This window comes from Lutjanus erythropterus, chromosome 21 (assembly GCF_056507025.1).
Source record: "Lutjanus erythropterus isolate fLutEry1 chromosome 21, fLutEry1.hap2, whole genome shotgun sequence".
NCBI lineage: Eukaryota > Metazoa > Chordata > Actinopteri > Lutjaniformes > Lutjanidae > Lutjanus > Lutjanus erythropterus.
The window spans coordinates 28,162,144-28,177,764 of NC_139337.1; the positions used below are offsets into that span (position 1 = coordinate 28,162,144).

Here is a 15,621-nt window from a genome sequence, read left to right on the forward strand (position 1 = left end):
AAATGCCAAAAAGCAAACCGTTAATCTAGCCTCGGCTCTTATTTAGCACGCCTTCTGCTGTGTGCTGTGTCTCAGGAGAGCAGCAGACACTGCTCTCATTTTGCTGCATGACTGCGGTGTCTAGCAATGACCGGACAAATCTCCGCGGCTTTGTGAAGTGAAAAAGTCTCCAGCTCAGGTGTTGTGCTAATCATTCTTGAGTAAAGGTAGTGTTATTCAAGGAAAATGTCAGCCAGTGACTCATATTGTTGGATATTTTCCCTCAGAGTCATTGTAATGAGGGATAAAAGGTGTGGGTGGACAAATGTTAGAAAGCATTAGCAGCAAGGACACACAGTAGATGCAGAAACGGGTCAAACACAGAGGTCTGTAATAATTTACTGTTTATTGAAAACTGCTCTGCAGGGCCAACCGAGGACATTTTTTTTTTATCTGTGCATGACCTCCTCCTCATGAAATGCATTATTTCTACGGCCACTGAAGGTATCTCGTTTCAGTATTTATTGCCATTCTTCGTGGTTCAAAACCCGAATAACAGACAGACAACATCCCCACAATGATAATAGAATGCATCACAGAGGAGCCATAACAGCTATCCAATCCCCAGAACACTAAGTTCTGCCAATTCTCACTCAAGGTCAAAAACACATTTGAACTCGCGAGTTGGGACACAAACTCCGGGGTGCTGCTGGGTTTATCTCTATCCCTGCTGCACCAGTGCAACCATTATTTTTTTTTTAACGCTGGTTTCTTTTCTCTCATGGTGAAAATAGTCTCTAGAGGAGTACCAGGAAGGGCAGAGGGCTGGATTCAGAGGCAGATTCAGGGGAGAGGTGAAAAGATAGAAGTTAAACGTAGGTGGGCGAGGGCAAGATGTGCAGAAACGCCGCTCCATTCCTGCGTCAAACATGCAACGCCCTGGTAAAACCCCCATCTTCCTCCTTCTCCCTCCTCCCACCACCCATTGTGTGACTTTGGTGGCTCTGAAATATCCTTTAAAAACACTGAAGTCACAAAATAATACAAACTAGCAGATCTTGGCAGCAGTAGAGTGGCAACTTCTGTGTCCAGCAAAGTAAATTTACTGATTTTGCCTATGGAGTTTGGTTGGTTTGGAGAGAAGACTTGTATACTTTCCATCATAAAAGAGTGTCTGATGGAAAAGTAAAAGGGTGAAAATATTCTAAATATAGTGTTCACTTACACTGATATTGATTTTTTTTGGCAGACTTTAAGTGTCTAAATTACCTTTTGTTGCTGCTCCTTTAAAGAGGCCAGAGTGTCCAGTCAGAGTGTCCTTGAGCTCACTTTTAGAAATAAAAGTGCTACCTAGAATCACAAGGTTCTAGTAGTTCCCATGAGGGTTCTTTGGTTTGTCCCCATAGGACATCCCTTTTTGACTCCTGTTAGAACTTTTTATAAAAGAGATCTACCTAGAACCCAACAAAAAGACTTATACCTTGAACCATCAGTAAAAGAACTCCCTATGTGATGTTCTACCAAGAGCTTTATTATATTCCAATGGTTTTATCTAGAAAACACTTATGGGGTCCTTTGAATAAAAAAAAAGGTTCTTAATGGAACCCTTAATCTTTTTTTTTCCAAAAAGGGCTTTTCAGAAGGAAATGGTTCTGCATACAACCTCAGGCCTTTTGACACTCTTATTCCTAAGAGTGAGATGCTAAGACAGGAGTTAAAGACAGGTGGGCGAGGCGAGGCAGCGTGCAGAAACGCTGCTGGATTCCTGCGTCAAACGTGCGACACCCTTGTAAAACTCCCATGTTCCTCCTCCTACCTCCTCCCACCACCCTGGATCCTTTCAATCTACCTCATCCTGCCGTTCCTTGACACTTACACACAAAAGCCACACAAAGAAACGAGCGCACACACATTGAAAACAGAATTAGCATGTCACTGCCATGACCTTGAGGGGAAGTGAGTAATATCAGTTTCCAAGGCGACAATGACTCAAGTTTTAACAGCCCATATTTCACAGTCTGTCCTAATGAATATACAGCGTGGGTAATTTTGATTGAGCACCAGCCTGCCTCTGGGATAATGACTTTGACGGTTCTTAGCAGATTTGATGACTTGATGACGATGGATTTGCTTATTTATCCGGAAATTTGCTCCACTTCCTTCATAAAAACATAATTAGCTTGATGACATGTCTTAAAGCCACAGCTCTGCATTGCTTCACCCTGTCTTCATAACATGCTGTGATGCATCTGCTTGCTGTAAAAACTCTAGAAAGGTTCACATTTTACTGCGGTGTAAGTAAAAGTTGACTCTGGCAAGAAAAGCTCCCTCCCAATGCCAATGTCATCAAACGTGTTAAAAAAAGACAGTTAAAAATGAAAACAGAGTCGAAGCGAGTATGCTAGAGGAGACAATGTCCTGGAGATACATCCCGCCGGGAGAGCCATCATGGTTTATAGTCACCTATAAACCTTTCCAGCAAAATGGGATTGAGTATTGACTTGAGTAAAAGCGTGTTAAATCCTTCACACAGATTATGGTGGGGGAAGGACGACGCCACCTGCATGAATCACGATCGATCTTGTTGTCATACTTACTAAGTTTGGTCGCCACGATGGAGATATTGTGCTGGGCGATGCTCTCCCTGTCGAGGAGTTCGTTTGTGGAAATCGTTCCCTCCACTGGATCAATGTCAAAGTAGCTGTCCAAGTCACTCTTCCAGTCAATGGAATACCTGAAAGAAAATGTTTGTTTAATGGCATCCATTTCCAACATAAACCAGAGAATTAAACCACAGTGATTTTCCCTCAGGGCTCATGTATATGAGTTAGGTGTAATATAATGTTGGCATAGCCTTCATTACTCATTCTGAATGGTCATTTCCAGAAAATGTGCTGAGGATCGCATTTACATTCCAATCCAGTAATGGGGCACATGTACTTTGGCCATGCTGAGCAAACGCTTTTCTTAGGAACATAAATGAATTTTAGGCACTGCTGAAACCGTATCAATCTCTCACGGCCGATGAACAACAAAAGGCATAAAATGTTGGTTTGGTGTCTGAGAACAGAGGAGACGGCGTCCTCTCTGAGAAATACATCTCTTGGTCTTGCCCAGTCGCTCTGAATGCAAACTATGAAATACAAAAGAGATCAGAAACCAAACCGCGTGCCACTGACAGCGCCATTCATCACGCCATGCTATTTGATCTTAAAAGGCTATTTTTCATTAATAATTTTGTGATCGGCAGTGGAGTTCCCACAGGAGAAAATATGTTGCTGTCTTTTTATCCCGCCGCCCCCTCACAAGGAGGTCAGAGGTTGGGGGGTTCAGTGCCTTGCTTGCAGGCACTTCCACCGGACAGATGCTTAATTTCTCAGGGGCTCGAGTTTGGACTTTCCACATGAAGGACAGCCTCTCTAGGCCACAATCTGCCATTTTCTCTCTTTCTCGTAGCAAGCTATTTGATCTTAAAAGGGTCTCTCTCATTAATATTTATCATGCTTGTTTTTTACACTGTAGAGCCTCAAACTGGACTTGACTCACTCATTAAGAGAAAGAGGCCGAGCGTTCATTCAAACCCCGAAGTCTTTCGCTGTAATGAGAGTGATAACAAAACCACTCTAGTAGATTTTTTTTTTTTCCACAAGCTTCGGTTAAATCAAATTTTCTGTTTCAATTTCGATTCGTCCACGTCTTCTCTTAAACTCCATGTTTGCACGCTGCCTTGAAGTGAACATGATCATGTCGAAATAGTTTAGCGTGAGTGTCTTTGATAAATATTACAGCCAAACCCCCATCAAGAGTTCAAAAGATCAGTGGGCTGCAATTTTACCTCAGGGCAAAACACTTTTTTTTCTTTGGATGGGGGTGTTATTTGAGTCAAGCTGCTACTGAGACATATTTTCAGTGTCAGTGTGGCCTGGTGGTCCACCTCATAAGCATAGCATTACAAACTAAATCGGAGAACATTCATGTTTTGAAATTCCTTTGATCGAGACAACAAACCATCAGCCAACTAAAAACTAAAGCCAGGCATGAAAAACATTTTAGTTAACTGATGTAAAATCAAAACCTACATTAAACTAGACAAAAGTAACCAAAGCAAAATAATTATTTACAGGAAATGTCTTTAGTTTTGGTCTTTTAACAGTTTATTCAGATTTGCATGAGGAGGCATTGGTGCTTATGTTGTGTGAGAGTGAGGAGCACATCATCACATCATTTTAGGGGCGAAGCCACTTGGTGTCAGGTGCTGCAAATGTTTCCACAGGAATAATGAATTGAACTTAAGGATTCACAATGATTTTTTTTTTTTATTATTTAGTATGTAAGGGAGTGTTTTTAAGGTCATTATTGTGAAACAAACCACAACAGGGTGATGCAGGACTAGTTTCCCACCAGTTCATAGCAAGTCAGACTGATCACGTGGCCCTTTGTATCAGCTGTAGCCTCAAACACACGGTTGTGACTGTCCCTGCACATGTTAATTTAGACTGGGATGTCTTCACAAAGTGTTGTATTTGTAGCATCATACCTATTGTGTAAAATCCTGCTGACAAACACCCCCTTTATTATCATAATAATAATAAAAAAAAAAAAAACTAATCCTGAAACTAATAAAAACTAAATATTTTAAACAATAAACTGAAACAGACAAACTCACCATGGAAACTAAACTGAGAGCAAAGAATTAAAAACAAAATAAAAACTAATGAAAAATACAAAACCATTATAATAACTCTGCCCCCGGCAGCACACCAGCTCGCAATCTGTCACGCTAAATGGCAAAAATCTTCAGAAACTAAATTTTTTTTTGTATTCATGTGAGATAGAAAACATCAAAAAATGACTTGTAATTGGTTCAATCTCGGAGTTATCGTTAAACAGAATAGAGCTCATCAACAGCAGTGAGAAAGAAATCACAGATCTAAAGAGTCTACTTAAGCTCGACTCTGTGCTGAGAGCTGCAGATATGAAAATTAATTACAGCGTTATCTCCAACTTTGAACTGCAGTAATATTAACTTGGTGCAGCCGACATTACACACAATACACAAGGTGATTTAAGGAAAAGTAAAGGCACATTTGTGTTTGTTTTCCACAGTCATTGATTTTTAGAGTTGATGATTTTGCTGCAGCAAGTTCCTGACCAACGTGGATCTTCGGTGCTTTGTGATTTGTGCGATTACCATTTTAGACGGAGGCCAAAGGCTCAGTCTTTTAAGCTCATTCTAACTTTAGGAAGCTCTTTAGAATTGGCCAACAATGCAGTATTCATGATGCCCTTTTGTTTCCCCGGCTACAGATAACTCGGCACTACACTGCTAAATAGCAGAATCACTTGAGTCCTAAGTCTAAAAGCATAATTCCCTATGCATGATGGGTCACTGGGTCTATTGTTTTGAAGTGAGGATAGCAAGGCTGCTCTCTGAAGGCACACAAATGAACAATGTCAGCTGTGGTATTGATGAATATTTAAAGTCCTGGAGACAAAGTGGAAATCCACAGAATAGAGGGCATAAGCTTTTTGTTGTACAAATCTCTGCTTCCTGTATTTTTTGTTGTTTCTGGGATAAAATATTCATAATAAAACAACCTCTGTCCATGCAACAGGTGCTTTTGCCATTTGTGCGTTGCTCGAGCGATACATCTTCGAAGAACCATTACTATAAAGCAATGCACCTGAACAAAAGGAGCTCCAGTGATAGATTTTAACAAAATGGTTCTCATACATTTTTAAGGATGCGCCTCTTTTGTCTTCGTCAATGACAGTCTATTGTTATCTACCACTCAAGTTTCATGGTAGAACACAGGACGGCGTGTGTGTGTGTGTGTGTGTGCGTTTGTGTGTGTTGTGGGTTCGTGGCGAGACGGAGAGATTGAGAAAGAAAAGGAATGATTGCCTTGAGTATAAATCAGAGTTAAGTCAAGCATGTCAGAACTATGAAACCGAGCATTGATGTTTGAATGTCCCACCAGATAATTACCAAGGAGAGATCAGCGATCTACAGTACAGCGCCTTGTAAAAAATGTGTGTGATGATGAAGATTAATTTTTGAGTTCAATGAAAAACAATCAAAGTGAAATAAAAACATCAGGTGTTTAATGCATAAATTAAACAAGCACTGAAAAATACATTAATATTCATCCTTTACTTTACACTAATGCTTATATTTTTCATCAGCTGTCACGTTCAGTTTAGATCGTATTCTTTATTACTGGACAATATTTTCAGTGTTTTATGTGTGAACTTTCTTTGGATGATCCAATCACCAGCTCTTTCTTTCTGATCCAACCTCAAATTGTTTGGAAGTGTAACACTAGTTACTCTTAACATGAAATAATTACCTCAGTATCGCTAATTCAGTGTGTGGGTATAAATAAGCGCATGAGAACAGCTTCTTGCAGGTCCAGTTTAAATTACAGCCATTATAGTTGTACAAAAGAACATAAGAAAAAGTACTTTTTGTCATTAAATAATGTTGAATTTATCAGTCCAGCCTCCTCTCTGCATTTTCGGGTCCACATTCTTGTTTCCGCTCCTCCTGCTCATGAACAGAGTTGTTCTCCTTCACCATGAGTTACAGGACAATATGTTCTTTTTTACAGAAAATATACATATATGCAACTGTAGTTTAATGTCATAGAAACTGAACTTAAGTTGCATTAAATGTCTGGCTGCAAAAGAACTCAACATAGTTGGACCAGTCATTATCAAACTAAAGTTAGATGGTGTAAAGGAGAGTGCAAAGAGCTGGGGTGAAAAAAAAAAGCACAGGTCAGATATTCTCATTTTAAGAGTGCAGATATCAGGTTCAGATATGCAAATACGGGGGCACTAATAAAGCTGGAATATTGTCTCATCTGCAATAACGTCACCAAGACGTCCTGAACTACCAAGTGATGATGCTAGCAGAATTTTACATGACATTGTTAAATGTTCTACATAGATTGATTAGTCCTCGAACTGATGAGTAAAACTGACAATACTCTCAAGATTAAAGCCATGATGACAGTGATGAATGGAGACTGGAGACGCTGATGAATGGATTAGAGTTCTTAAACCTTCAATCACTGGCTGCAGTATCACAGTACTTCTCCTTGCAGCTCTATTATCCTCGCGGGATATTTGGTTCAATAATAAAGCCTCTCAAGATGAAGATTCAGATCCAGATTACTTCATTCAGTAGAAGAATTCATTCCTGACTTAGATTTATTCATTCTGAATCATATAAATCCTGACCCTCATCTACATCTATATTTAACTTTTACCAAGAACTAACAACATGATCAGACCGGGGCCGATGTCAGAACATACAAGGTGTCTTCATCAGAATACCAAAGAACCGAACGAAAAAAGATTGCTTATGTTGAGTCCATATCTTGAAATTGTATAGAAAATGTTTCACAATCCCTTTACTTCCTTGTCTTTGTCTGTTTTCCCAGCCTTTTGAACTCTGATTGTTTTCATCTGGCTTTGATTGTTTCCATGTGCATGTGTGTACAACAAGCATCCTAGCTTGAGCTTGTATTTCCGTTTGGCTTCGTTTTTCCCCTCATGTCATGTTTTGGGGGGTTTTTTTGTAGCTGGTTACTTGTTTTTGGACTTTTGGATTTGCACCTTTTGGAAGTTTTATCTGGCTTGATATCTCCCTGCTGTTTCTGAGCGAAAACCCTTTTTGCTTTTGGACAGTTTCTCTGCCTCCCTCTGCAATTTTGGGTCCATATTTTTGTTTCTGCTGCTTGATGGCCTCTGACAAAATGTAAATGATTAAAAGCAGAATATGGCAGAAATTGAATAAGTATAAGAATCACTGTGTTTCCGTTACCTTACAATGTGCCATCTTTAACTATGCAGGGCATCTTTGATGGAGGCTGACATGTCATACCGCCATGTTGCCATGTTAAAAACCAACCACTGGCTCTAGATACGGTTTTTCAGGTTTATCGACCATAGGTTCTCCTGCACGCTAGGAACAGGAAGCTGGGGAGACATGTTTTCACCTACACACTGATTATTTCAGTTGCTACATTTAAATTGAAAAATGCAGAACCAGAAAGGTTTGATTGTTGTTCATATTCTCGTCTATAATCAACATTGGATAGAAAAATCCACTGAAACTGCAGATGGGAGTGGGAATCATAGACAATATATTCTATTTATATACGGTGTGTGGTTCTCCTGCTCAATTTAAGCATTCTGAACATCTAACGCCCTCTGAAAGCTAATTAAGAATTTCTCCCGACTCATAAAGAGACGGTTACTCAATCAGCAAACATTCAGCATTAATTTTAACTCTAACAGGAATGGAAATTTCAAAGCAGAACACACTGGCTGCAGTGTTTGTTGTTGGAGAAGCCAGTATTTCAGCTTAGCATTTTTTAATGTCTGATGACTTATCAGGGTCATTTTATGACTTAGTGCAGTAGACATATTACATATTTAAACTTTATTTAAAAGACTGGAAAGTGATGAAATATAAATTTTTCACCCAAGTCAATTGGTGATGTTTACAGCACTCATCACTTCATCCTTTGTAAGTAAGCCTGAGTGGCTTCCTCTCTCTGAGAGAGATCATATGCATATATATTTATTTATTTACAAGGCTCTTATTATTATAAGTTGCCATCTTATATCCTCCCTGTAGAGTCTGGTCCTCTGGATCATATCAAACATGGTCCAATGCCTTGCTTTCACTGTAAGTCCCTCGAGTTTGTACTGAGCTGGGAAGATCTGCTTTTAGTGTCTCTGCCTGACTACCTGGAACTCTTTACAAAGCACCCCAAAAATCAATACTCTGGTACCCCTCAGTGAATCTAAATTCATGATCAAAACCATTCAGCTGCTGTTTGTACCTATTTTACTTGAATTGTTTTGTATCTTTTATCCTGTATTTGTTGTGATTAGTATTCATACTCTTATCTTAATTAGTTGTTTTGTTTTACCTTTTACATATTTTATTATTTTGTATCATTTTGTATCTTTTAAATCATTTAAACTGTTACTTGATGTCCCTGCAAATGAGAGCCAGCCTTGAATATTTTTTTTAAGTAATAAGTATTCTGATTCCTCCTTAAGTCCCATTAAGACTGTGTGCCAGAGAGGAATAAGAATAGAATATTTTACCATCAGATATGATCTAAATATGCGATGAGTACCCTAAAATAACACTGACCAAACATTTGCAAATGTGGTATTTTATCCAAAATGGAGCAAAAGTGGTTGAATACAGAGAGTACAACACAATGTACTGAAACTTGCATGTAAAGTGTGTATTGTTTTAGACAGCTTAACTTTACCTGACTGGACTGCTGCTGGCATCTAAGTCTTGTGCTGTCACCGCTCCAATGATGGTGCCCGCGGGTGTGTCCTCATACACATCCATCACATAGGAAGGCTTATTGAACACCGGGGGCTCGTCCACATCCAAAACGTTAATCTTCACTGTTGCTGTGTCTTTGAAGGCCCCAAAGCTTTGAAATCGTGGATCCAGATGAGCGTTGGAGGCATCAACCTTAAAGGTGTACGCCTTCTTGGTTTCAAAGTCCAGCGGCTACAAAAAAAAAACAACAGAAAGAGTACAGTTAAAGTTACTTCTGCAGCCACAGTTTATTTTCCACATCATGAAGGTGTCCTGATCTATAAAGTGCTGTTTAGTTTCTCTGAGCTAAGAGCGCTCGAAGAAATGTAACTGAATATGAGCATCGTTGTTGACAGCAAGTCTGGCCTCAATTCATTCTGTTATTCTGGCATTTTCAAGGATGAGTAACTGCTATCAGATGTCAACATCAGCCTCCTCACATCCAACAAATTCCACCATTTGAGTAATTTCCAGTGTTTATGTTGTCACTCAGAACACGTTCAAATAGCATTGTTCTCACCTGCCTGAAAAGCTGAACTAAAGGAGCAAACGCGCTCGTGAAAACACCCTCAGACATGATATCACAAGTAGCGCACATATTTTTGTTGTGTAAATGACAGCTCAAATGTCAGTCAGTAGTGGAGTGGTACCAATATCATGAGAGACACTCAGTAGATGTGTGCGTGCATCATAGCTGACTGTACTTGCAACCTGGTTTCCTTTTCGTTTTCTTCTTTATCGTGCTTGTTAGATTTGTTTTTTCTTCTTATCATTAGCAACTATTTAGGCTGTAGTGTACACTGTGTTATATATTGTAGCATACATACTATTATACAGTTCATATTTCTAATTTGACAGGATATGGGTGGAGGGGCATTAAGTGGGTGCACTTTATATCAAGAGAAAACACAGAACAATTTTAAAAATCATTTTTATTCAAATAAAATTCAATCCAGATAAAGTTTATTTTTGTTGATTCTGGTTCTTTTTTCTCCTGCCACAAAGTCAAGCACCAAGAAACTTTAGAAAGACATTATCTTGCCAAATGTAATCAAGTTATCCTTTATGATATTACTAAAATCAATTTGTACATTTTTCAAATGTAATCTGGGCTGATTACAGTTATTTTTTATAATCTGATCATTATAATCCTGATTACATGTTATCTATTACTACCCAGTCCTGCATGTGGCTTTATGCCAAAATTCAAAAATGTATTTCTTATTTGTATCAAAATCCAAATTGTCAGCGTATGTGGATGGAGACTCTGGCCATGAGCTGAGTGCTTTTATTTTTTCATGTCTGTATCCTGGAGGATTCTGATAAGGGTATGAAACAGGGATTATCACTCATTGATGTACTTATGTTTTCAGGCCTATTCGCTGCAGATAGTCAATAATAGGTGTGAAATATTGATTACTCTTTATTTTGAATGTGTATTATTGATCAAGTCACCAGTGTACACATGTTTTCAGGGAATTTCTGTCAGCATTTTTTACAGTTCAGCAGTGCAGTTGTTGTTTTTCCACCTGATAAGATGTTGACAGTGTAGAGGAAAAACGAGGAAGATGGAAGTATGCAACATAAAAAATGTTTATAAACTTCAATAGCTTGATGTTTATTCAAAGATTACACTTATTTCCAGTGTTTGAAACATATGCCATTAATAAAGGTCCTTTTCATATTTTTGATACTTTGTTTGGCACTATTAGTACTAGTAGTATCAATAAAAGGGGGACATGGTAGATTTATATTGTAAATGGGCAATGCATCTTGGGAGGTGCAGTGTGTAATACTGCTTGCTTGACCGGCCAAGGGGTAAAAAAGAATCAAACTTGTGATAATCAATTGATCATTTTTCATGCAAATGTAGAAAATGCTGTTTTCCACCCCTCAAATATGGAGATTTCCTGCTTTTCTTCATTTATTATTATATTGTGTTTGGATTTTAGACAAAACAAGACATTTAAAGACGTCACCTCACCACATATTTACACATAGCTCTCATTCTGTTTTCTTTTATACTTCTTTTCTTAAATGGAAGCAACCAAGGTAACCCCAATTACCCCCCTCAGGATCAGCATTTGAGATTCTGACTCTTGGTCCTGACCAGGTTAATATCTCACCCCCTTCAGTGTGAACAAGTCAAGCCACAGTTACTTGGTTCAGCAGAACTACACCCTTTTACAAGATATCTCCACACAACAGCTCAGGGGTTGATGTTCAACCTCCTCAAGCCCCTGACATCTCAGCCCAGAGTCAATTAGTCAAAAGCGAGGGGAGGAATCTGCATCCGCGGTACGTCTGCGGCTGAGGTGTAAACATCCGACAGCAGTGACACCCGTGTTCGTACTTCTGCCTGTCTCCTGCCCTCTCATGTGTGACCGACCACACTTGGCGAGCTTGCAGTCGTTCACGCTCTGCTGGCCTGGAGTCACATGAGAGACATTCCTTTCTGTGTATTTCAAATTGACTAACATGTAACCACTATGGCACCAATGCTATCTTCCCGCCTCAGGACTTGAGCTTCTCTGGCATGTGGTTTTTCGGAAAGACACCGAGTGAAAACAGCTGGTAATAGCACAGGAAAGCATGCGTATGTAAAGAGACAGCGGGCCTCATGCAGCAACATTCTCTTAAATTGTCTCTTACAGTTTCTCTTAATTTTCTTCTGAAAGAAAAAGTAGGTCGACTCCAGATGTACCATATATTCGTGAGAACCTAAATCTGCTCCTACCCAGGTGTGCTGAATGATGATGCTCCTCTTTCATGCCCCTGCCCCTTTCTGGGTGAAAACAACCACTCTAATTTAACTGATGGTCAGTATACATAGTTTATATGCATAAAATAACTAAATCAAATTACTGTTTAGCTACCAGGAGCCCAAATCCTCTGGCCAGTCAGGTGAATAAAATGCTATGCTACGTCTTTGCTGATCAAGACTTGTATGGGCTACATTACTTTGAATTACTTGATTTGTCCAACCAACAGTTTCAAACCCCTAAACTAGTAAACATAAGATGATATAAAATAGATAAAACTATATATAAATCTGTGAAGCAGGAAATAGATGTGGGGAGACTGCAAATAATTATCTATACATAGTCATTACTATTATTATAAATAATACAAATAAATATTTAAATACTTCATAATTATTTGCATAGTCAATTAATCCGCTGATTGTTTTCTCAATTAATCAATAAATAGTTGTTTACCTATAAAATGGAAAAAATCATTGATAAGTGTTTCTCAGAGCCCGAGGTGACGTCTTCAATTGTCTTGTTTTGCCCACAATCCAAAGATATTCAGTTTACAGTCATAGAGGAGTAAATAAACCAGCAAATATTCACATTTTAGAAGCTGGAATCAGAGAATTTCAGACTTTTTGTCTTTTAAAAAAAATTACTCAAACTAATTAATGCATTATCAAAATAGTTGCTGATTAATTTAAGAATTGATGGATAATTGATTAATCGTTGAAGCTCTAGAGGACTGTGCAAACAAGATGTGCTCGTAACATTTTCTTTGACCCAAGAAATACGAGAAACAAATGGGTACAAACAAAACAAGAACAAATCGTTGATTCAAAACAAAACTAGTTTATGAATGGTTTCTTGCTTGAGGCCCAGTGGATGTGAGAGGGGAGATGCGCTGCAAGGATGAAGAAAAAGTGCTTTTTTTGATGCAGCATAAATACGACCAGTCATCTGTCCAAATTAAATGCACATGAATTAGCGAACTAATTAGAGTCTGACTACCAAGATCTGACCAGAGGCTGTGCAATCATGATTTCACAGTGATAACAGATGCTTCTCCAGCCCTGTGTCTCTCCTCCATCTCCATGGTTTCACAGTCTCTCGGCTACAGCAGGTGTCCGTAAAAGAAAAAAAAAAAAAAAAAAAAGCGAGAGCTATGTGAAGGCAAGCCAATCTGAAAGCAATCATTGACCATCAACCACCATGATTGGTTTGATTACAGTGCGCCAGATGCAACGGGCTAGGCACAGCTATAAGATCCTTCAACAGGAAATACACTCTGTCCCTTTCAATCTCTCTCAAGAAGTGACAGCACTGGAGGGAAGACCGAGCTCCCCGAAGCAACGGTCCTGTATAAAAACTGAATTCACTGCGGGTGTCATTCAAATGCTGATCGCTACAATCAACCTAAAAGATTCCCCACTAAGTTACACCTACAAAGTGGCCTAAAATTTACAGCAGTCATTATTTCAGCTTACTGAGCTTCCCGCTGGTTCCAGAGAATTGCTGGAAATCAGCATCAAAAGGAACTCAATATACTTCTCTGCTCGGAGAGTGAGTTTTAGGCACTGAAATAAATGCATCAATAATGTTATTATTTGGAGTTTATGTGATTTGAAATCAGTAGACTGTAAAAAAGCAAACTAAACATCATGCATATAAATAATAAGAGGCCCTCTTGCACTGTATATCACATTGTGCCTGAACCCCCACATATAGACAGTCATGCATAGCTCAGCTGAAATACATGCACAGGTGGAGGAGGAGGGAAGGCAATGCTGGGGAGGTGGACAGCAGGAGGTGTACACCAGGCCTCATTAGCCAGAGTCTCACTGGGGATGACGAGAAGCTCTGCTTTCCATCTCAACATGCTGCATCACCACAATTAGGATAGAGGCCCAAACTCTCACCCTTTATAACTGTCTAATTTTCATGTAATCCGCGGATAGCCAGAGACAGAGACTTGTGGAGTGTGATTGGGGGAAAGCTTTTTTTTTCATTTTTCCACATCAGGCAGACTTTGCACTTCTGACACAAATCTCCCAGCAAGCACAGCTGGCATCCCAGAGTTCCATTTGACAAATTATGTGCGTACATAATGTCTAAATTTAAAACAGTTGAGCATGAGAAATGTTATTTAGGTGCAGGTGGACTCATTAAAGGTAAAAGTGACTGGTTTGATATGATATTTTTAGATTTTAGCTTTCTATAGGGTGAACTTCTTCTCAGCTTCTCATCCAAGATGCAGTTAGATGTTCAAAAGCATCACCACACACTTAAACAATTACCTTGTTATAACTCTAAACTGTTGGCTGTTGTAGGCTAATTCAGCATCGCAGAGCCAAAACACAAGGATGGCCAGACATCCCTGTTTTCTGGGGACAGTCCACTTTTTTTTTTTTGTGCATTAAAAACAAGCCTCAAAGTAAACTAATATTTTTCACTCAGCCTGCACCATACCAAATGTCATGGGCAATATACATGAAGCAGGAAGTGTCCCCCTTTTTATTTTTACATAAATAAAAATATTGGTTTTCATTTCAGAAATCTGGTCTCCCTACAAAACACAGCTGGGGTGAATTCAGATAGTCTGGGACATTGGGTAATGTGGAACACCTGAGCTTCAGGGTGTTTCTAAGAAAATCCAGTGAACAGGATGTCACGTGACTGAAATCACATGACTTCATGGGGATGAGGTCACAGAAAGGGGCAGGGCATCTGTCAAACAGGAAGCTCCCCTGGGAATTACAAAACAAGCTGACAAGATTAATGTTAAGGATATAAATCTGTCATAAATAAGACAATAATTCAAACTGCACTTTACAAATTATCTTTGTGATCTATTTAAAAAACAAAATGCACCAATGCATTTAAGTGTGTAAAATAACAATTTTTTCAGTCATTTTTATCATATATTAATATGGAACAGTATGCTTTGTGCAGTCTGGAAGTTGAAAGGACTTCATGTAATTGCACTGTTTATGAGTTGGACAAGGTTGGACAAGGTTGTGTACACCCCCAACATGCCTGCATGTCACACCACACACACACAGTTCAGATGGTGTGTATGCACATGTGAACATGGCACCAAGCTAGTGAAGACTCAGGCTAAAAACATGGTGTAAATGACGTCTTTCCAGTCAACTCGGCATGTTGGGGCTTTATGACACCTTTTTACACCAGACAAGCAGTATGGTGGCTTTTTTTCCATTTAAACAGCATTTGGGATATTCTGCAGCTGTGTTTTGCAGAAGTCCAGCAGTGTTTTGTGGACTGAAAAACTAAACCGGACCTACAATCAGCATCATGATGAGTAGATAACGACTAAATCTTCATTTTTGGGTGAATTATACCTTTAATGATCTTAATCAGGGTGACCAGACATCTGCGTTTTCTGTTTTGTTTTTTGTTTTTTTTTCTTTATAAATGTGCATTAAACCACAAAGTAAAATAATATTTTACATGGCAAGAAAGACAAAGCTTGTGCTCACGGCAGTAGCTTCATATCACTCTTCAACC

The 15,621-nt window shown here is 39.0% G+C and overlaps 1 protein-coding gene across 1 annotated transcript in view; it reads right to left on the reverse strand.

The window, feature by feature from the left end:
- The window catches only part of LOC146307792 (cadherin-12-like), a 131,738-nt gene that overhangs the window by 18,256 nt on the left and 97,861 nt on the right, over window positions 1-15,621 (reverse strand). The window contains exons 7-8 of the mRNA XM_084747588.1: window positions 9,282-9,535; window positions 2,577-2,713 (exon numbers count right to left, since the gene is read on the reverse strand). Of these exons, the coding sequence (XP_084603714.1) occupies window positions 2,577-2,713; window positions 9,282-9,535 (391 nt within the window). The remainder of the gene's footprint in view (window positions 1-2,576; window positions 2,714-9,281; window positions 9,536-15,621) is intronic.